The sequence below is a fragment of the Papilio machaon genome, chromosome 5 (assembly GCF_912999745.1).
Source record: "Papilio machaon chromosome 5, ilPapMach1.1, whole genome shotgun sequence".
NCBI classification, from domain to species: domain Eukaryota; kingdom Metazoa; phylum Arthropoda; class Insecta; order Lepidoptera; family Papilionidae; genus Papilio; species Papilio machaon.
In genome coordinates this window covers 952772-975624 of record NC_059990.1, presented here as the reverse complement: position 1 = coordinate 975624, position 22853 = coordinate 952772, and the positions used below count along the sequence as shown (strand labels likewise).

The window sequence follows — 22853 nt, the reverse complement described above, 5'->3', positions numbered from 1 at the left end:
TAGTATATATACATGAATGTAGTTAATAAAAATACCTTCTTCAAAGCCCAGATTATGGTTTAAGAAATTTATAAACCTATCACTTTAGTATTTTTTGCCTTGGTTCTAGAAAAAAAGATTATTTTTCGTTTCTTTTGCTTATTATGGACATAATACGTATCTCTATGCAGAACTTAAAAATTCTGAAACAAATAAACATTTACCGCTTTAGAAAAAAATAAAAACTCGAAAGTTGCAGGCTCTGAAATTTCGCACATTCGTAATGATTCAAAGCTTTCGAATTCGATTCTTAAAAGTTCCGTTAAAGAACGGTACCACGACCGGCAATAAAAGGTAAATTAAAAAATGTATCTTGCAGTTTTGTTGTTGTATTTAGTGTTGTTGATTTTTGAGTAAAAAATATTCCTACAAACTTGAAATACCAGTTTAGGGATCAAAACTCTTAATAAAACATGAAATTGCTTTACAAATACACTTTGAGTAGCCACTTTTATCCCACTAATTAAGCCATTATATTTTTGCTGGTTGACATTCAACAAATGTGCGATTTTCTCCCAACTTTCTTTGCACACATCCCCTTTGTTGAACCATTCTTTTCCCGGCAATATTCAAACTAAATATTTAGATCAAACCGCTTCTCTAATCAATTTCTTTTTATTTTCTATAACTTAGTAAACTTACTCTCTTTTCAGACAACTCTGGAATCTTTAGAATTGGGAATATGTGGCAATTGGTGTGGTATTGCAGCGCAAGGTTGGTCACAGTCGTTGCATGAAGGCCAATGAAAGGGAATGGTGCATACTTACAGACTATATACCGTGCCACAAACAAACGTGCAATGTTAAAAATGCCAGCACTACACGTTGCACAAAGAATTGAATTATTCATGAATCTAAAGTAAACATAATGTAATAAAACTTATGCATATAGATCGTGAGAATGATCATAGGTAATCTACTATTTATTAAGAAAATAAATATCAGGTTTCTTTTTACATAACAAAAACACACAAAAAAGGCACAATGTAATTTGGATATGAAAATAAATTCCTTATCCAAGTTTTCGTGTTTAGAAAATATAATAGAAAACCAAATTAAGGCATTAATTTAATGAAGATAAACTTTTATATGACCTAATAGTCTACAGTGACATTCATACTAAAAGGATAACCGGTTCTAACTAATTAACATTGAACATGCACATTATCAAACGTGAGAACTTGAACCGATCTCGATTTCAATATGCACATTAATGCGTCCACTATAACTACACCATGATCTATAATTTATAGTTACATAAAGAAAATATTGCGTCTATCTTATATAATTCTGTTATAACATGATTCATTGAAAATTATATTTGACCCAAACAGAAAGTAACTCAGTGGAATAAGACAGCGTGAAAGTGTGAACATTTTGTTGATTATCTAACCAAAGTGTACAGTTCCATCGACGGAAGTAATTGCGACTTTGCTTGCAATGAGGTCACCATTTTACTTTACTAAGATAATAACATTGTGAAAGAGTAATTTTATCAACTTATCTTTGTTGTTAACTCTATATGTATTTTTTTTTTGGTATTAGAGACTACTCGGTAAAAATCTTTTCGATCCAAGTTCTCGTTTTTATTTAGTGTTACAATAAAGCTCCCTGAAAATGTAATAAAAATCATTAAATGTATTTGTTACATATCTGACTTGCTGTACTACGCCGCTCCTCTGCATCTCACTTTGGGTCAACAAATCCTGTGATCGTGTAAGTTGACGGTTGAAAATAAGTTTGGGAATCTCTGCATTCCCAAACTTTTACAATCTAAACTGATTTATCAAATGAACATTATGTATAATCGTGGCTCATGTGTTTCACAGCCTTTTCAGCTAAGCAGCTAAGGTTTTGAAATAGTTTTTTAATCCTACTTTTAAAGTATGCTTCTTGATCATTAACATACTAATTCGAATGTAAACAGCAAAGAAAACCTCAATACATGTGATAAACTCGTTACTAAGACTGGCAATTGAGCCAATTAAAGTCTAGCAGGATGTTTTAACCTCACTATCACGCAGGTGCGACATGATTTTACGCGATTTTTCTTTAAAACGAGATAAAAAAATCGGTTCACATAATATATACAACCTTCATATATGTATGTAAATTTAAATATCGCATTTCTAATTAAAAATCACTGCCAAACTCACGTGTTACACGTGTTTAATATGTATAATAAATAGTATTTCTCTAAAAGTGGTTTTATTATCAATTTTTAAAGTGTTTTTTTTACATATCATAAAGGCGGCAACGAGCGAGCGGCTGAAATAGCGAAGCGACCGTTGCTCAGACATCCGCAATTTCAGATGCGTCGCCTATCTCTGATCGACAGAGGAGTGGATACACAGAAAGAGAATATTTCCTCTTCCTATGAATTCCCTTCTCTTGCTCATCCCCTTCCACTTCCCATCATTACCTTAAAAGAAAAGGGGGGAAGGAAAATAAGACAAGAATTAGTCCTCCGGCACCACAATTATCAGACGAAACGTGGAATTGCTTTCACTTCACGGTCTTATGTGTGGTCGTGGTATTGCACCGGGCAAGCCGACCAATTTGTGCAACAGATGTTGTTGTTGCTGACGTCTACCACTGTTATTGTACCACTGTTGTTTTGATAATTTTAGTATTATAGTATATAATGAATTAAAGGCTATGTTTAAGTTCTTCATCATCATCATGTCGCCCTTTACTGAGCGTGTAGACCTACCCCAAAAATAGCCCTTATCCAGAATACTTCCACAACCTTAACCAGACCATCGGTCTATAAAAAAAATTAATAATTACACTCAAAATTTTGCTTGAAAGCTTTTTGAACCAAAAAATATAGTATTTGATTTTTAAACTTATCAGTCTGAAATTAAGAGCTATCATTGAAAACATTTCACGTTTCAAATTTAAATTTTATTGCAAATGTGCAAATTGTGCCGCTGCGAGAGTAACGATCAAGGTTTCATAAGTATCATTGAATGTGGTTTTCTATCTACATCGCACATTTATTGCGCTTGAAACATAAGTAAAATAATAGCACAAATAATATTTAATTACAGCTAAGTTGTTAGAGAAATTTAATATGATTTATACTTTTTAATTTAATAAAAAAATTGCTTAATTCATCTAGTTTTCACAGGAAAAAGTTTGGAAAACAATTTAACAATATTCTTACTGACCAACTCAACTAAGCTATTTGGTGGTTAAAAACCAATTCCGGAATCGAAATCACGAACTGATGACCCCAAGTACTTACCTTAAAAGATGTACGCAAGATGTTTAGAGTCGTAGTTAAACGTATATCAATTAGCTTCTACAGTTTTACTGGTAACGAAACAAACTTGTTTGTCTCGTCAAAGTCTTGACTTTGATACTAAATCGATATAAATAAATCGAATTGTGAAATCGAATGAACAAACCTTGTTGCAGCTGTGTCCAAAGCCAATGAGCACACAAGGCTTTATTAAATAGCTGTCACCTGCGACTACGTCCGCGCGGAATTAAAAAAAACCTAACTAGTAGCCTATGTGTTCTTTCAGACTATGCCAAATTTCATGGGGATCCGTTGAGCCGTTCTGCAGAACATCCATCCATCCATCCATACTATCATACATTCGCATTTATTATATTAGTAAGATTACCGACTCACGATTGCAGTTCTGCAGTTGACTATCGATTCAAAATCGATATTATCGAATCGAATGGCAACTATCGATTGCATCTTGCTGATCCGAGGCCTGATGAACTGGCCGACTACAAGTCAATTTGGCGATTGTCTCTAAACAATATTGTTTGTTGTGTTTCGCAGTTCAACGTTCGGCGCAAGATAGAGCGGTGCGCGTTCGAGTAATAAAATTCGCGCCAATTTTTAAAAATAAAAAATTAATTGCTTTTCTGTGATCAGTGAAATTAAATAACTCTGGTAAAACTGTAACATTTTTAAGTGAATGTTTTGACAACAAGACAGTGAATTTATAGAGTAAGTATTAATTTAAAACATCCTATAAATGAAGTTAAAATAATTAGTTTAAATAAGTTTTGGATTTACTAATTTTTTTAATTTATAATCTTTGAGTTGTTCTGTGCTTTACGATATATTATTTGTAATTTTTTTTTGTAATGTCATTTTTTTAGGTATTATTACTAATAAAAGTTATAAATTTAAAAAATTACCTTCATGTATTGCAACACCTATTCAACATTTACGTATTTTATTTTATTACAAAAGCAACATTTTACAACGTTTCTATTAACATTTAAAACTGGATCGAATTCATTATATTCTTTTTCATTGTTTTACTCAAACTACCAAGAAACCTATTCATCTGAAACTTTTAAAAGTTTTCCAATTGAACTTTGTCCCAACTCTAGCTTAAACTATAGTCTAAATAATATATAGATTTTTAGCCTTTACGCGGTAAAAAAATACGGATTCATTTCACCAATATTTTTAAGTATGTACCTAACGTAAACATATCTTTCTACCAGAATTGACTAGAAATATTTTTTAATTCTGATTTAATATTTTATTTTTATTGTAAAAATTGTACAAAAATGGTTTATTTAAGGCATATGCTAATTACAATAAAGTCCATTTAGTTATGTTATTCTCTAAAAGTACATTCGTTGCAATCAAATAAAATACGTCGAGGGAAATTTTTCATGGAAAATGTTCCTCGCTTTCCCAAGCCCTTAATAAAAAAGTGTAGTAAAGTTTAAGTATGTTACAAACGTTATGACACTCTTTATTAAAAAAGTCAGGAAGTTTTTATAAAATTAACTTTGATTTGATTTTTTTTATTACTACATAATTTACTACACATTTTTATTGGACAATTTTTTTAATGTTTGTTTATTGAATAGAACTTTGAATCAACAAAATCCAACGAGAGACGCATGGAAGAGTAATACATACTGTGCAGATCCTTCGTAGGGACAAGGGCAGGTTGATGATGGTGAAGAACACGATCCAACGAGTTCTGACTCTCAACATTTTTATATCCGCAACCCGACTAAAGTAAAGCACTTTACAGTATTGCCATTTCTATTAATGACTATAAAATATTCGTCATGTTATCACAACAATGTATGGACAACCCGATTGTCAATTGTCACGGTCAATTGCAGTAACCAACCTTGATGCGGGGAAAATGTACAACCTTTCCTCGTGTTGATGTGACGTTATTTAACTTGTTAATACTACATATGTTTAAACGTACTCAGATTGCGACAGTTTACTACTTTGTTATAATTTTTTTTTTTCAATTATTGCTTGTTTTCAATAAATAGTGAAAGTAAACCGATTTAAAATCTAACAAAATTCATAACAAACAACGCTTCGGCAATAGCTGCGGTATAATATCTTAGCCCTGACAACTAAAATAACGAAATAGATTTCCGATTTCTACAAATATGGGTCAATAGTAAGTAACTGCCCCCCCCCCCCACCCCCGTCGTTGTTAAAGTTTAGCTAAATATGGGAAAAACGACACATTTGCTATCTTTCTTTCCGCCTAACCTTCTACATAAACGGAATAAATTTCTTCAAGACCAAGTCGTTATCCTCGAAAAACTTTAGTAGTGACCGGTTTGTTTTAAAGTCATGTTGCTGTAAATGTTTGTTTTCTTCTTAAATACTTTTTTCAATAATCTTTTGACATTTTAACCGAAAACGTAATTAACCTAAAGGTACTTCCGTGCTTCTACAAAATTAAACTTAAAATGATATTTATATTTACAAGGCAAACTAGTGCATTCGCGTGTCGCGGTGGCGTTCATTATACGATATATTTTTTTTTACAGTTTTTAATATATTTATGTGTGAACGGATTTGAATCTGTACTTTGTATAAACAGATTTTTCGTAATTTGCAATTATACGCCATTGTTTTTACAAGGTATAAAATTGGACGATTTTACCATCACGCCGCATTTACATCGTTCAATTCTACGGGGGAAATATATAACTTAACAGTGGTAGACGCCAGCAACAACAACATCAGTTGCACGAATAGGCCGGCTCGCCCGGTGAAATACCACGACCACACAGAAGACAGGCGTGAAGTGGAAGTAATTCCGCGTTTCGTCTGATGAGTGTGGTGCCGGAGGCCTAATTTTAGTCCTCTTTCCCTTCCCACCCTTTTCTTATAAGGAAAGGATAGGAAGGGGAGGTGGATTTGATGGAGGAGGAGATGCATTGGAATGTCTTCTCCTTCGTCGATTGAGGGTTGGCAACGCATCTGCAATTGCAAATGTCTATGGGTAGCGGTCGCTTCGCCATTTCGGCGAATTCCTGTGGCCGCTTGCTCGTTTGCCACCTTGTCATATAAAAAAAATATATATATAAGCTTAATGATTTAAAATATATAATTCTACCGCTTTAAGACTATGTTTTTTTTTTTAATATAGCGACTCTTATTTATTTACAATTTTAGAACCTTAAAAACCTCTCCGTCCCATTCTTTAAATGAATAAAAGTAGAAAGAGGAATTTGGCCTTCGGCGCACGCCTCAAACGTAACGCAGAAATACTTCCAATTCACTCCAGACTTCTGTGTAATCGGGATATTGAACCGGGCGAGGGACTCATTTATGCATCAGCTAATGCTGTTGCGGAATCTACCACTATGAAGTGTAAAACTACATACACTTCAAACCAGCACGGCTGTTACAATTGGCACACAGCACGGCCAGAGTTAACATACGACCTCGACAAAGTGGTACAAGGTTTGAAGCCAAGCGCGACAGATTGCGAAGAAAAATAAATGCAAAACAATCAAGAAAATAATTTAATTTATTTAATAGCAACATTGACATTTTATTTCTCCATACATGGTTAATATTTTAAGTCCTCCATGCAAATTATCTAACCTCTTGTCAGGTTTGCGTAACAAAGCGTGTGAATCAACACATACTATATTGTATTGTATTTCTGTTGCTTCCTATAACCTTCGTTAACAGTGTTTTTTTTTCTAGTTTTCATGAAAAAAATATTTACTATAAAAAAATCTTGTATCCTTTCTTCCTTTCCTTCCTTTCTGTTTACCTTCACGGCAGTTCTCAGAACACCGTAAGAAAATTTCTTTATAATCTGATCAACAGAGTAGTACACATAGAACAAAAACAAACATTGAATTTTAAATAAACAGATCAGTAAACAATATAGAAATATTGATTTATTTATCCCCAGTGAAGCTAGTAAGCATTAACAATAATTCTGTCATCCATTGAAGTGATTAACTAAAAACAAAACAATGAGCACATTCAATGCATAATAAGACAGCGTCATATCTTCATCTCTATGAAAAAATAACTAAAGTATCCTCATTTATTTTGTCTCAACTTCAGTTGTTTCTTTGGTAAAAGGCTTATAAAATGTATTAGTATGTGAAAAATTAGACAAAGCAAACTTAGTATAGCATACGTGCAAAATAGCTTTTACACAGTTCGCATCACGATATTCCCAAGTACTATTCACCTTGATTACTGTATCGATTAAAACGCAAAACAATACAAAGTGAAGTGTTAATATCAACACGAGTACTGTATGTTTACTTTATCTTTATAACTTTAGAAACATACTGTCCCTATCATTCCCTTTGAAAAAACAAAGATAACAATATTTTAATACAAAGTTTCAAAAGCATCTGTGAATCCATGAAACACTTGAATCATATCATGTACGAGTATATCTGAAGCAGCGCATTTACTGTAATAATTAATTTTATTTAAATCAAATACTGCTATCAGATGTAGGTTTATATTTTTTGCATTATAAAATCCCTTGAATTGTGGTCTCCAGTAACCTTAACGCCTTGATCAATTTTAAAGAGTGAAGTATCATTCGAATTAAAATTTTCCAACAGAACATTGGTCTTCTCTTTTCAAAATTTTAGTACATTTCGCATAATATAGGAGAAATAATCCCAAATAAATAGATTTTTAAATATGTCTCAAAATGTTTATAAAATCATTTAATGTGACGATATAATGAACATCAATTCCTTAAGGTTAATCTAGCGATATGAACAATCCATTTTATACCTTTTATATTTTTCTGTATTCAAATTATAACGAATCTTGAATAGTTACCGTTGCTGTAAACTTACAGCGTGTCCTTTTATCATCACTATAAATATTAAAAAAATTATTGTGGTGTGCAACACTGTAATGTAAGAATAACGGACTGTAAGAATTGTTACGTAGTAATAGCGGAGTTTTGCAACGTCCTGTATCCGTGTGTGTCTTGATGATTGCTAGTCAATGGTTACTTGTGGCGTGACAGCGGCGCAGAGAACACGGCTGATAACAGATGCCTTCCACTGATAACATACAGCGAAACGCCCTCGCAATTAATTACATCATTCGGTGAGTGATCGTGGTATGACAAGTTTTAATTCATTGTTAGTTCTGCCCAGGTGATATAAGAGTTTCAAAACTTAGAAGCTGCCCGGTGGCAGTTTTGTTGTATGTTTGTATGTGTCTAAAACTACTTCAATATACACTAATTCCCAAGCGATGGCTCCATCTCTTTTCCAAGTCGAAAACGGCCAAAGTTTTTTCAGATCTTCCCTGAGTAGAAAGGTAGGCAACGCATCTGCGATTGCGGATGTCTATGGGCAACGGTCACATTGCTGTTTCGGTGAATTCAGGTGGCCGTTTGCTCGTTTGCCATGTTTTGATATAAAAAATCGGTAATTATAAAACATTTGCATCATCTACCATTCGTATACGTGCAACTAAAAAATGATGTCTTATTATTTAAATAACTATGCGAAAAATTACATTTTTAATCGCAGTTTTTAACCACTTCAACTTCACTTAATATATTATTACTATTTTTATAGTAATTTAAATACAATGTAAAATTCGTAAGATTAAATGAAATAATGCATTAACAAAAACAGATTTATATGACTTCCTTATCAGACAAGTCCAGCGTTCGCTTAAAATTACTCCCTAATGCACAAAAAATAATAAAACTTTATTTAGCTAGTAGCTTTTTAAGCTTTAAAAAATTGCCCGTATCTGCATAAACTTGGCAATGCATCCACAATTTCGGTAATTTTGAATAAACTGTTCGAAGTAAGTTGAAGAATATTGTGGAATAATAACTATTATTACATATATTATTTATAGAGCAAATCATTTAATGTAAAACAATATTACGTCAATAATTTATTTATTTTTGTAATTTTAATATCTTAGTAGGTAGGTAGTATCTTACTTCTTACTAGTTATTATAAATTCCAATGTTTAGATGGATGGATGTTTGAAGGTATATTCGGAACGCCTGAACGGATCTTGATGAAATTTGGTACAGATGTAGAACATATTCTGAAAGAATATATTGGCAACTTATAAAGATTTTTTTTAAATTCCACACGGAGGGAGACGTGGGCAAAAGCTAGTTTTCTAATATTTTTTGTAACCATTCTTGCTCAGCTCTTAGCTTGGGCTAAGATGCATGTTTAATAAAATTTAGTTGACTTGAGGGTTTTGAACACATAATCAAGTAGTCAAAAGTCAGTTTTTTCATAATTTGATGTTTTTTTGCATTTGTTACAGGTAACAAAGGTGGCAATGCTGATCACGACGGTGCAGTTACTCACTTAGTATCAATTAAAAACTGGGCTAAATAAAACAAAACAATATGATGAAGGATCCGAAGATCCCTCCGATACGAACCGTGCAGGATGCATACAGCTCAAAGTAAGTTGCATTAACACCAAGGGAATTTCCAAATTATTTTTAAATATGTTCCAAACCAGTTTAACTGGCAAAAATGTACAGTCACAGAAGTTTGGCGACCCACTTAACATCGAATATCGCATTGCAAAGTTATTACAAATATATAATTTGATTCATGTGAGTTATTGATTTGACATGTTTTTGACAAAAGACATTTAAACGCAATAGGTCGAAAATTAACAAGAGCAAACAATCAATAGACTTTGGTATTAGTATATACTAGTAGTTTTATACAATTGCTATACCCGTGCCTTTTGTTTTTCTTGTCAGATCACAGACGTGTCTTTGCATTGATTTCAAAGAAACATTAACAATAAAGTACAAAACATAATTCCTTTTATAAATGACTGTGTACATATCGACAACTCAACGCATTTTCAAGGATAACTCAATTTAATTCCAGTATAACAAAGTGTAGACATATATTAAAACAACGATAAGATATTATATTCAGAATTAGCTTATCTTAGAAACTTGTATGGAATTCACAAGTATAAACATCGAAATATGTCAAATAATTGTCAAAATATCTTTTTTTTGTGTTGAATAATCCACTGGATTCAACCATGATCCCACTTGATGTTAAGAATGTCTTACGTTCCATTGCCTGATTTTCAAAAATTTAAACTTATGATGACCTGTTCGCTTATTTCTCTTTTTCCCCACTGAAGAAATAAGTACAATATAAATAATCTTTTTTTCTTTTCGAAATTACTGATATTTACATAATATTTTTTATGGCAGATAGAAGTGGTACTTCCTCATTCTATTTATAGCGAGAGCTTGCTATATTTCATTCAGCTATTGTGAAAAAACTGCATGTAGAATTCACGTCGACTGAAACAATATAACGCTTGAGTCTGACAATGCGTCAGCCAACTACTTGGTTCTCCATTCACTCGCGTTTTCAACAATCCCTATGCTTTGAAATGTTGTATAGCTAGGTCGATATCAAATATGAAACATACATGTAGTTTGGTTCCTATCGGTTCATATGTCTGATTGCTTCCCCTCTGTTTTAACGCCTAACATTTAAGAACTAAAAGCACTTCAAAGACTAAAATGTGTATGTTAAAGAATAGCAGTAACTCAGTCAACTTCAGAAACATAATACACAAAGATTATTTGCAAATAAAAAATAGTGGTTTTAATGTACAATGATATAAATCTCTGGCTGTTAATATCTCGAGGCGACAAAAGATTACATTCTGACTGTTTAATGCCCTCGTAAACATTATATTGTTTGTTCTGTACATTTTAAACAAGACAATAACACGTGCGGTCGTGGACGTAGTTTTTTTTTACGTAACTAAAAAGCACGTCACGAAGTCTTCTCTTAAACTAAATGTGATTCAAATAAATTATTTTATTGTACAATCCTGTCGTATATTTTGCTTCTACTGTACATAGTATGTAGTCTTATGTATTATTATATTACACGCTAGCAGTTGACCGCGACTTTATCTTAAAAAATCTAGTAATAAATATAGCCTGTGGCACCCGGGATCGTGTACTTTCTCAACAGTAAAAGAATTTGTCAAATTTCACTACAGTAATTTTTCACTTCGGCTTTATAGTTCCAGAGCCTATTCAATGCAAGCAAACAATCAAATCTTATCTCTATAACATTAGTATAAAGTAGATTATAGACTATTAGTATTTCTTCAATGTCTTTCACATTATCTTCTCTCGGTTAATACGTATCCACTAAAAGGAAATTTAACCTTCCTCAGTTTTACAACTGTCTTCTTTTATTTTTACTTACAAAATTCCACGACAAAGAATAACTTCATCATTCCAGCTCTATTAAATTACAACTCCACAATTATTTTTCTAGCTCTATTACTTAAATATATTACTTCCACTGTTTCGAAACAAATTTAATATTTGTCTTTTATAAATACAAAGTATTAAAAAAAACAAGTCTAGTTTCATATAAACAGTACATGGTATTGATTGACAATCAATAATGAGGAGCAATTCAAGGCGATGGTGTCAAGTTAACCCCAATCTTTGAGCTCGCTTCATTATCTGACGAAAGAGATATTTTTCATTGCATCACCCGCACGTGTAATTAAATATTCAATCATTTCCGATCCTGGAACAGCATTGATTTATTACGCCTTCACAAAGAGAGGTTGTGTCCGTAGAACTTCGGAATGTCCGCTACACAACGGAGGTATCATTTAAAATCATACCTATCTTGCAAAACATTTTCATTACTTTTTCAAAGTATAGTAGGTTACAGATATCTCTTAGCTTCGCGCGAATCGCTGCGCAGAACAATTTTTGATATAGCGGGGCATAGCGGAATACGTGGAGATGACACTGCGCAGCACGTCGCTGAGCTTGGTCCACCCTTATATTTGAAAAGAACTATAAAGGAATTAATGTGTTTAGATCTGTATGCATAACATACTTAAACTTATTCTAAACAAGACTTCTGTTAGAATATTCCGAATTATTACTGAAGCACATCGTACACTTTCCTAAGTACAAACTGACTGATACTATATTAAATTGTATAATTTATCATTGAATGAATTTCTACCGAGTTTTCTCCTTAATTAAAACAGATATTAATAAGTATATCTCTTACAATTTCTAATTAATACCAATCTACTAATGACAATCTCTAACAGCTTGCGCTTTCTTATTAATGAACCGTTCCAAAAGAGAAAAACTTTTTCCTCATTGGTCTTTAGAAATACCGCTTTTCATACTGAGCAACATAATAAATAATAACTATATTTTTTCAGGATCGAACTGGCATACAATGGATCGCGAGAAGACCTGGATCCATATGTTCCAGCTGAGCACAGACCTACGGAATCTAATACATCGTAAGTTATAAAATTCTATCTTAATAATATATCTATATAAAATTCTATCGAAAAATACCTCACTAAACTTAATTAAAGTTGGGTAATTATACAATAAAATAATTAAATTCTTATTCTATGTGTGTTACAAATTACAATACATGTTTCATTTTTTTATAGTTAGTTATATGTGGGCAAGTTAGAGAAAAATTATTGTGAAGATCGAAATAATCATCTTAGTGTTCTTTTTTATATTAACTATAAAGTGGTAAACGAAGAGGAGGTCACTTAAATTCGCCGAAATAGCAAAGCAACCGCTGCTTAAAGAAATCCGCAATTACAGATGGCGTTGCCTACGTTGGGAGTTTTTCCCCTTCCTATGTGGCTTCTCATGCGCCAAATCCACTTCCCTTTCCCATCTTTTCCTAATAAGAAAAGAGTAGAAAGGAAAAGAGAACTAAAGCTAGGCCTCCGGCATGCACACATATCTAACCAAACGAGGAATTGCTTCCGTCTTCAATGTGGTTGTGGTATTTCTCTGGGGGAGCCAACAACTGGGAGTGCAACAATTGTTGTTGATGCTGGCGTTTTAGATATGATTTACATTTTGCATCATTCATAATCGTTATGTTTATGCCTCTGCACTGGGTTCCACGTTATCTGCAACAATAGTTAGATACTAGATCGTGATGTTGAAATTACAATTATGTAAATAACGTAATGTTCATTGATAATACCTCTAGACTAGATGGAGTATTCGGAGTATAAAATTATGGCGTGTTATAAAGCCTCGGGAGGCCTTTTTATGGTACATTTCTTAGTGTTGTGATTTACATCACAATATTTACATAAAAAGTAAATCGAATTCCACCTCTTGTCTTATATATAAAATTCTCGTGTCACGGGGTTCGAACTTGAACTCGTCCGAAACGGCTTGACCGATTCTCATGAAATTTTGTGAGCATATTCAGTAGGTCTGAGAATCGGCCAACGTCTATTTTTCATAACCCCCCCCCCATTTAGTTTTTTTTAACTGCGCGCGGACGGAGTCGCGGGCGACAGCTAGTTATATATAAAATTCTCGTGTCACAATATTAGTTATCATATTCCTTCGATACGGCTTGACTGATTTTATTGAAATTTTATATGCATATTCAGTAGGTCTGAGGATCGGCTACTATCTATTTTTATACCCCTAAGTTAAGGATTGTAAATTTGGCACAGAAATATAACATAGTCTGGAAGAATACATAGACTACTTATTAAGTTTTTAACAACCCATAAAACAGCGTGGTGTTTGTTATAAAAAATGTTTTAACGTATATTAGATAAATAACAATATATATCATTTATAACAAATTTTTTTTTACACTAAATTTACCCGAATTTGGGAAAAAATTAATTATACTGGTAAACATTTGTGTCACGCATAATAATGTCATTTCGAAAATCGTCTTACAATTATACGTCAAACTGGTACGAGACACTCCATTTAGATGTATTTACATATGTATCTATGGTTATATAACATAAAAACATTAGACATCTTGTGAAAGACAATGAAGTCATTACAGTTGCAGGAACACAACACTCTTACACAAAACCGGTCAATGGCTCATTAGTCGGCTATTGAGGTCAAAATATTTTGACTATTATCTTGATTTGTAAATAAACTCTGATACATATAGTTATGTGAATATATAATAACTATGTGAAATTACCGAAGTAAATATATTCTTATTCTTATGCTAATATTGAAAACATTTCATTTTATTCCCTTATTTCATCGATTCTGTGGAATTATTTTAATTAAAATGTATGCCACATTTTAATAACGAAACATTTTCTTTGATGAATTCATTTTATTTGTGTGTATTTTATTCTTCATTTAAAAATGGAATACACAATTATTCCACACCATATTCGCTTTTAACAGTGATATTTTAATAAAACAATTTCAATAATAGATAAAAATAAAAATAGGAAAGAATTTTATTGTACGCAATTTTTATAAACTTGTTACCTGCGCACGTGTCTAGCTTGTATAACAATAACTCGCTATCTATGTAAAACGCTAAAATTTTTTACTCTTATTTACATAGTTTTTGAAAGTCGTAAAACATAATCTATACTTAATATATTTTTACCAACTCAAGGCTACGCATTATGAATTGCCATAAAAATCTGTGCAAACAGAAAGTACGGGATCAACGTAAGTTAATGCCTTACTTATAATGATAACGTCCGCGTCGTGTTTATAATCCGAGTTAAAGCTAGTGTCATTAGATTTTATACTCTAGGCAATGCTTATAGACTGTTTACTAAATCAAGATGTAAAAATTGTTATGGACCGACAAGGATATCTGTCCACCGGGCATAAGTCGAACTAGTCGAGTAGTTTAGTCTTATGCCCACTGGGTCCTATCCTTGTCGTTTTAAATACTGACGTATTTTACCGTAGAACTTCACTGCAGTGATACTTGTTTTCAGTATGTATAGATTATAAATCTACAAGGAAATCTGACCCGGTGGGCATAAGTCAAACTAGTTATGACAGTTCACTAGCGCCACCCAGTCAATGATAAATATATCTAACCGTGGATTTCTGATACCAGAATCTTCGTTTGAAACAAATTATTATCTCTGTTTTGTCAAAGAAACCTGGTCTCGGAAACCCATGGTAAGTTGGTTTCATATATTTCATGGTAAAATTAACAGCGATAGCAGCGCCTATCCACCGGACCATATATGCATGTTTGACTATACATTAATAGAAGTATTACGGAAGTCAATTTTTATGGCTAAACATTATCTTCTCTTTGGCTAAGATCATAAGATCGATGTTTATCAGGGCGAGCAAAGACAGTCCTACTATGACACAATGTAGTTTTGTGGTGTACACTTTACTAAAAAACTATTAGTCTTTCAGACTTGAGCTTTAGTACAGTAAATTTTATTTATTTAGGTGGATTTTCTATCGATTTTTTTTATTTTATATAAAAAAATAGAATATTTTATTTTATTGGAATTTTATAGTATTTAATCTTTTAAAAAATGTTAAATATGCATAATATCCCAAGTCAATAAATATATATGTATAAACATTTTTTAAAACCATATATACAAATTATAACAAATAGAAAGCTTCTTGACCGCACAGCACTTCTTGTTGCTAGTCGAATAATATAATTATGAATTTTGAAAACTTTTTGATCAGTGGTAAGTATAAATCACTTTAAACGGCTGCAAAGCGATAAATTTCACTAAAAGTCGATAAATAAATTTCAAATTATGTAAATTCGATAAATTTCCGATCATAAAATAATCGTCAATCATTCATCTTGTATGAATAACTTCCCGCTATAATGTAAGCTTTGAAGGTACGTCGCGCCCTTAACTTAATGCCTACTCATATTTAATACGAGTATTACCACAGATTTTTATTGCAACAATACTCGTACAAAAACATATATTCATCCCTTACATTTGCTTTAAAAACATAAAGATCTTACTTTATCTTACTAATATTATAAATGCGATTGTTTGGATGGATGGATTTTTGTTTGAAGGTATCTCCAAAACGGCTCAACGGATCTCAATGAAATTAGACATGTAGATGATAGTCTGGAAGAACACATAGGCTACTTATTATGTTTTTTTAATTCCACGCGAACGGAGTCATGGGCGACAGCCAGTATTAATATATTTTCGCTCAGGTACTTAGGAAGAGTTCATGGTAACGTTTAGTGTCATTATATACTTAACAGCTAATACATAAAAAAAATCAAAAACAAGATTATATAAGCAAATACTATTATTTAAGTTAAAGGGTGTAAATGCTTGCTAGTCTATGTAACTTTGCTTTCAATATCGTATCACGATTTGATTACCGAAATTATTTTAATATTTGAATCATTATATTTGTTTTTATTGTCATGAATAAACTATAAAGGAGTGGACTGATTTCAGACGCTTTTTCATATCCTTCGGTGTTGAGTGGAATTTCTCGGTAACACGAAACGCTTTGAGTACACGTGTATCTACAAATTGGTTCTCAGTATAACAGTAATTTGCAAACATAAGTAGTCCTCGTGTGTTCCATTAGAAGGTATCTTTCGATTCGTAACATCCCCTGAATATATAATACTATTGACATATTAATTTTTAATATCTATTTTCACTAAGTGCCTTTCCCCGCACCGCGCGGTTGTTATTTTATAAAGTAGTCACCGCGCCAGGGGAAATAAGCGCTACTGACACAAAAACGGCAAAAGCCCTGCAAGGTATTGGATGGAAATTAGATTTTAAATTAACTTAAAGTCAATGATATCTTATTACAGGAGCTTCGGTGCGCTGGCTCATCTACTGAAGGCGTCCCTCGGCTCCGGTGTGCTGGCCATGCCGCTTGCCTTTAAGAACGCGGGCCTGCTCGTTGGAGTCATTGGTACACTTATCATTGGCTTCATATGCGGACATGTCATACACGTGCTCGTAAGTTATCAAACGATTTAGTACACTACCGCTTAAAGTGGAAATGGTATAATTGTAAAGACCGGATCACACTTCCCTGCATACTCCATACATCTACTGCATATTACTGTAACATACTACTGTGTGATACTGCTCTATATACTACATGTTTGTTACATTCTCTTTTTCCTAGTAGTTGAGTAGTTTTTATTCGTATTTTTATCTCACAATTAAAATGATTTCAAATTTAAAAGAAAATTAATTATCATTCCATTTAGAACCTTTCAAAAGTGCCATTGCGTAAGAATACCCACAATTTAAGTAACTTTCTACTCGTCGGCTTATGAAAAACAAACCAGTACGCCACAACTCATTACCCTAATGTTAACCATTGAGGAGTGTCTCTTGATGTTTGTTGAAAGCTACCGATGCATACTATTCAACTGGCTTGGTTATTACACAAATATAATCTTACATTTTTTTAAGCGTAAAGTGTGAGTCCAAGTTTGACGGTTGATAGAAATGCATGATAGAGTACTTACTGTTGCGGCCCCCGCATCGAGGTGGTAATGGTGAAATGTTATTTTTTATACTTTACATATTATAATACCTAATAGCGATAAAAGCGTGAAATGATATAAGATTTTCCTATTTAGCTATCTAGCTATCTAGCTATCTAGCTATCTAGCTATCTATGTTATTTCTAGATATTCGAAACACAAATGTTTACTATCGTAACCTTATAAAATCACCTACGTATATATACGCTTCCCTTCGCTGTATCGCATACATTCCGATGAAAAATGTAATATTTTAATGTAATAAGTTCAGATCATAAGTTGGATTTAATTTTATACTAAGGTTATGATTCTTTTCGTATTCCACGTATTACATATATAATAGTTTCTCTTTCATCTTTGGTTTTACATATAAATTGAATAAGATTGTCTTGCTTGTTTATTCGTAGTAAAAAAATTATATTTCTGTAACTAAGACACTAATAATTTCTACTAATAATTTCTGAGACATTTTCAATGTCTTTTGTTAAAGGTGAAAACGTCGCAACAGCTGTGTGTTGAAGTAAAGAAACCATCGCTCGGATATGCCGACACTTGTGACCTGGTGTTCCAAAATGGACCTAAACCTGTCAGAAAGTTCGCACCTTTTGCGAGGTAAGTTACGATTTTAGTTGTATAAATTTTGTTTATTTAAAGACAAGTAATAAAAAGTTATGAAAGCTCAACTTAATGTGCAGTTAAAACTAATTTGGTGAAGCTTTATTCGAGTTTTATATTAGTAAATTGTCACAGGGAGCTCGCAGATTGGGCGCTAGCAGTCACACATCTAGGGGCGTGCTGTGTTTACACCGTAGTCATTGCTGAATCCTTCAAACAGGTAGTAATTGCTACAAACATAATTTTACTTGGTTTAAAGTAAGTTCAAATGTTGTTTATTATGTTCCCAGGTGTCAGACGTGTATGGAGGCCCTAACTGGTCGGTGACCGTATACTGCGGGTTGACTCTGGTCGTGCTTATACCTTTAACACAAATTAGTACGCTTAAGTACTTAGTACCATTCTCTGCCTTTGCGAACTTCGTTTGGTTAGGCTCTATTTGCATATCAATTTATTACTGCCTGAGGGACCCGCCGAAGATCAGCGAGAGAAATTTAGCTACTTCAATTACCGGAATACCGAACTTTATTAGGTAAGTTCCGTTAACTATCGGTATTTGATTAAATAATAATGTTATTTTAACTTGCTTTCCCCAAACTAATTAATACTTTAAGTTTAGTAGTACTTTAATAATGTTGTAGTAACGTAATTAAGCTAGTACAGGTTTATGTATCTCCATCTAACAAATTCTGTGAATTAAAAATAGCAAAGTCTTAATGTAATATGCTTGCCATTTAAAAACAAAAGGAGTTAGGTTAGAGAAATCTTTACAAGAAACTTCTATTACATAACTTACATTTTACATTATTGTGGTGCTGTTCTTCTATGCAATCTTCTTTGAATATATTTATTACACTTGCACTAATAATTGTCGCACTAGTAAAAAACGCTTCATTTTATTTTTCGCAGTACGAGTCTGTTCGCAATGGAGGGCATCGGAGTGGTAATGCCCGTTGAGAACGAGATGTCGAAGCCGCACCACTTCCTTGGCTGCCCGGGCGTGCTTAACATCGCCATGTCAGCAGTGGCCGTGCTCTACGGTTTCGTTGGATTCGCAGGATACCTCAACTTCGGAGAGCAAGTACGAGGCAGTCTCACATTGAATCTGCCTCAAGACGAAATGTAAGCAAAATTATTTTCTAATAAGTACAATTAAATACGTGGAAATTAAATAAGTATTTATAAATATTTCAGTCCTAAAAGTTATCAGTTAAATATTTCCGATAGACGTTACTTGAAAAACGTTGATCTACTGCTAGTGTTTCTATCTATTGTTATACTTAAAAATGTGAGTTCAATTTTGTCTATTCCCTCCGACCACTTGTTAGCTTGAAGAAACGTTGAGATACATGACTATATTTTTCTGTTTCTAGATTAGCTCAAACTGCTAAAATCTTGGTGGCGTGTGTAATGTTGTTATCGTTCGCGCTGGTCTACTACGTACCAGTAGACGTGGTGTGGCGACGGATACAAGACAGAATACCGGCTCGAGGATATAGATGGGGCATGGCTGCTCTCAGGTTCATTGGGACTGTACTCATTGGTGAGTTGACACTTATTTTAACCAGAAAAAATAGTATCTGATATGATATCTACAGCGAGAGACCAAAAGTAACTGAATACGAGCTGGTTTCTTGCTCAGATCATCATGCCGCTGTCATTATTCTATTTGATGTGAGTCGGCACTCCGTGTTTATGTCCTCAATATAAATCTATCATTCGTTTATTTTGTCTCCTTTTTTGCTACGAAATCAAAGACATTCAAATATAAAATGTAGTTATAGAAAAGATTAGCAACACTTTCCTTCCGAGAATCGTTAGATGTGTTTAAATAATAGAAAACTATATAACATCTGAATAGACATGATTGGATAGAATATATTTTATACATACATCGATTACATAGATAATCATTGTTATATGTAGCCGATATATTTATATATGATAAATATATGTTTTATATTAATGCTTTTACTTTAAAACACTATTTAACAACAGCTTATTACAATTTTGGCAAAATGTTCTACGATATGTCAATACAGTGACATGAGTCGGCATGTGAAACTCGACAAGTGAGATAGAACCAGTGGTTTATGCGTTTGAACAGAAAAAAATATTTTATAATATCCGGTCTTTATAGTCTTAAATGTCTTCGTACATAATTTATAACTATTTCTTCTTTTTCAGTTGGGGTTGCCAGTGCGATACCCAAATTGGAACTCTTTATGGAGTTAGTGGGTGCGGTCTGCTTGTCAGTGATGGGTTTGCTGCTACCCGCTATCGTGGAGACAGTGTGGCTCTGGGGCCGGGATCTGGGACCCTGCAACTGGATCCTCTGGAAGAACTGCCTCATAGGAATCTTCTCTATTATCGCCATGGTATCTGGGGTCGCCTACTCCATTATATCCATGTTGGAACATCTGTGATATATTAATTAATTTATTTAAATAAATTTAATTGTTAATATCTTAAATACTAAGAAAGGATATTAATAACTAAAACAAGACTATATTTTTAAGTAGGTACTTAATTATCGCATTCAACAACAAAAAAATCCTATAAGTTTAATAATATAAAAGAGTAATATCTGTCTATAAGCAAATATGTTTCGTAGAATCTTGCTTATTCACATTTTGATACAAAGTTAATATAGAGAGAATATATTGCTTTTTTTTACTTAACGTATATTTATATTTCCCCTACAATTCGTAGTAATAAGTTGGATATATGAAAAATAAAACACTTATTCATAGTATCAGTTGCGTGGCGCAGGATTTCAAGCATAAATTTCAATTTTTTTTTATGTATACTAAAGCGCCTGTTACAATTTAATCGCAAATTTGTCACTTTTAAAATTTACAAATACTTTTAATTTCTTCCATCAACAACCGAATATTCATTACAAAACGTAAAATTATTTTACTTAATACTTGATATAGATTAGATATCGGCTTTAATCAATCACCACCTCATTAATATTGAAGGGTTAAGTTAGTAAAGTTCGCTATTGACGGATTATGTCACGGAGGACATGATCATTAACAATATTGAAAGCTTGAGCTCGTGTCATTAAGACGCTACCCATTCCCGAACTCTAAATACTTATATGTAAGATTTATACATTTGCTTAGTACAAACATTGTATTCCGCTAATGTAGGATCTATTACTTAGTACTTTAGCAGTTAATATGTCCTTGAATGTTTTAACTAAAAGATTTAAGCTTAAATATCGTGACTATAAATTGTGCATAATAAGTACTAAATTATATGTAGTAATAAATTTTAAGTTAACTAATGTAAATAAATAAATAATCAATTTAGAATATAAATAAACATTTAATGTAACCTTAAATAAATGAAGCCTTTTTATCAACAATTTAGCCGGGTGCTAACATGATCGTAAAGTTGTATTTAAGCCAGACACAAAATAAACAGAGTGTAACAGAAATAAAGGTTCTTTTATTGCACATTTATTTGAATTTTATGTTTGTCTGTTGACCCTTGTGTCAGGGAGAGACTCGTGTAGCGATCCAGTAGACACGTAAATAACAAAATTCAAGTTTTTTTTTATAAACTGTGTAAAATGAGAAAATTATAACATACTAGCTTTTACCCGCGACTCCGTCCGCGCGGAATAAAAAAAAAAATAGAAAACGGGGTAAAACTTATCCTATGTCCTTTTCCTGGTTCTAAGCTACCTGCCTACCAATTTTCAGACAAATCGATTCAGCCATTCTTGAGTTATAAATGGTGTAACTAACACAACTTTCTTTTATATATATAGATAGATGTACATAAAAATGTCACTGTGACCATGAACAACAGAAAACTTTCTTACAATGCTCTCGTTTACACACTAAATGCGGTGTATCTTCCGTCTCTTTCTTGTAACGAAATGCAATACCGTGACGCAACTTCAATATAAATCTCTATCCAATTATGGAATCACCTTGATAATTTTACAATATCGTGATTGAATAACTGCTTCAATGACATTGGCAATTCTCGCTATTATTGAAAAAATATGGCTTGGATAATAACATACACATGATGATATAACCGTGTCTCAATAATTATTGTTGTCCCCACACGCGATGGTCAGTACATCCCCCGGTAATTGCTGATTATTATCTTACTATTATTATAAATGGGAATGTTTGGATGTATGAATACATGGATGAATGGATGGATGTATCTTAGAAGGTATATTCAAAACAATAGACACCAAAATTATAATTAGTTTTTCGTTATACGCAACACAAATATTTCGTCATTTTTTATATCACAGACTTTTTAACTAAGACTAATTAATTTTATTAACCGTAGGTAGACAGATAGATAAAGATATTTGTAAAAACAAATAAACAGTTTATATGATACACAACTTTGCTACATGTATTGTAACTAAATCTACGTAACTTAATTTGTTCAGTCTCACCTAACACTGAATTTCATTCAAGTTGTTAACGTATTTAGTCAGCTTCGTCAACAAACACATTTACTTAATAGCTTAAGGTAAATCTTGTTATTATTATTATTAAATTTGTAGAAATACTAACCTAAGTAAATATGACCTAGAATTACTACAGCCGAAATTTTACAAAAT

The 22853-nt window shown here is 32.6% G+C and overlaps 1 protein-coding gene across 3 annotated transcripts; it reads left to right on the top strand.

The window, feature by feature from the left end:
- Positions 1 to 3929: 3929 nt before the first annotated feature.
- Positions 3930 to 20674, top strand: LOC106720390 (proton-coupled amino acid transporter-like protein pathetic). 3 transcript variants are annotated; one of them, XM_014515072.2, is made up of 10 exons: positions 3930 to 4011; positions 9598 to 9741; positions 12540 to 12623; positions 16943 to 17093; positions 18123 to 18244; positions 18383 to 18467; positions 18538 to 18779; positions 19157 to 19369; positions 19621 to 19790; positions 20435 to 20674. In XM_014515072.2, exons 2-10 carry the CDS (start codon positions 9683 to 9685, stop codon positions 20671 to 20673), a joined length of 1365 nt encoding a protein of 454 aa, XP_014370558.2. In that variant the 5' UTR covers positions 3930 to 4011; positions 9598 to 9682; the 3' UTR covers position 20674. The 3 variants fall into 3 exon arrangements, with proteins under 3 accessions (XP_014370558.2, XP_045533920.1, XP_014370559.2); XM_045677964.1 differs by lacking the exon at positions 3930 to 4011 and adding an exon at positions 8261 to 8397; XM_014515073.2 differs by lacking the exons at positions 3930 to 4011; positions 9598 to 9741 and adding an exon at positions 11910 to 11959.
- The last annotated feature ends 2179 nt before the right edge of the window (positions 20675 to 22853 follow it).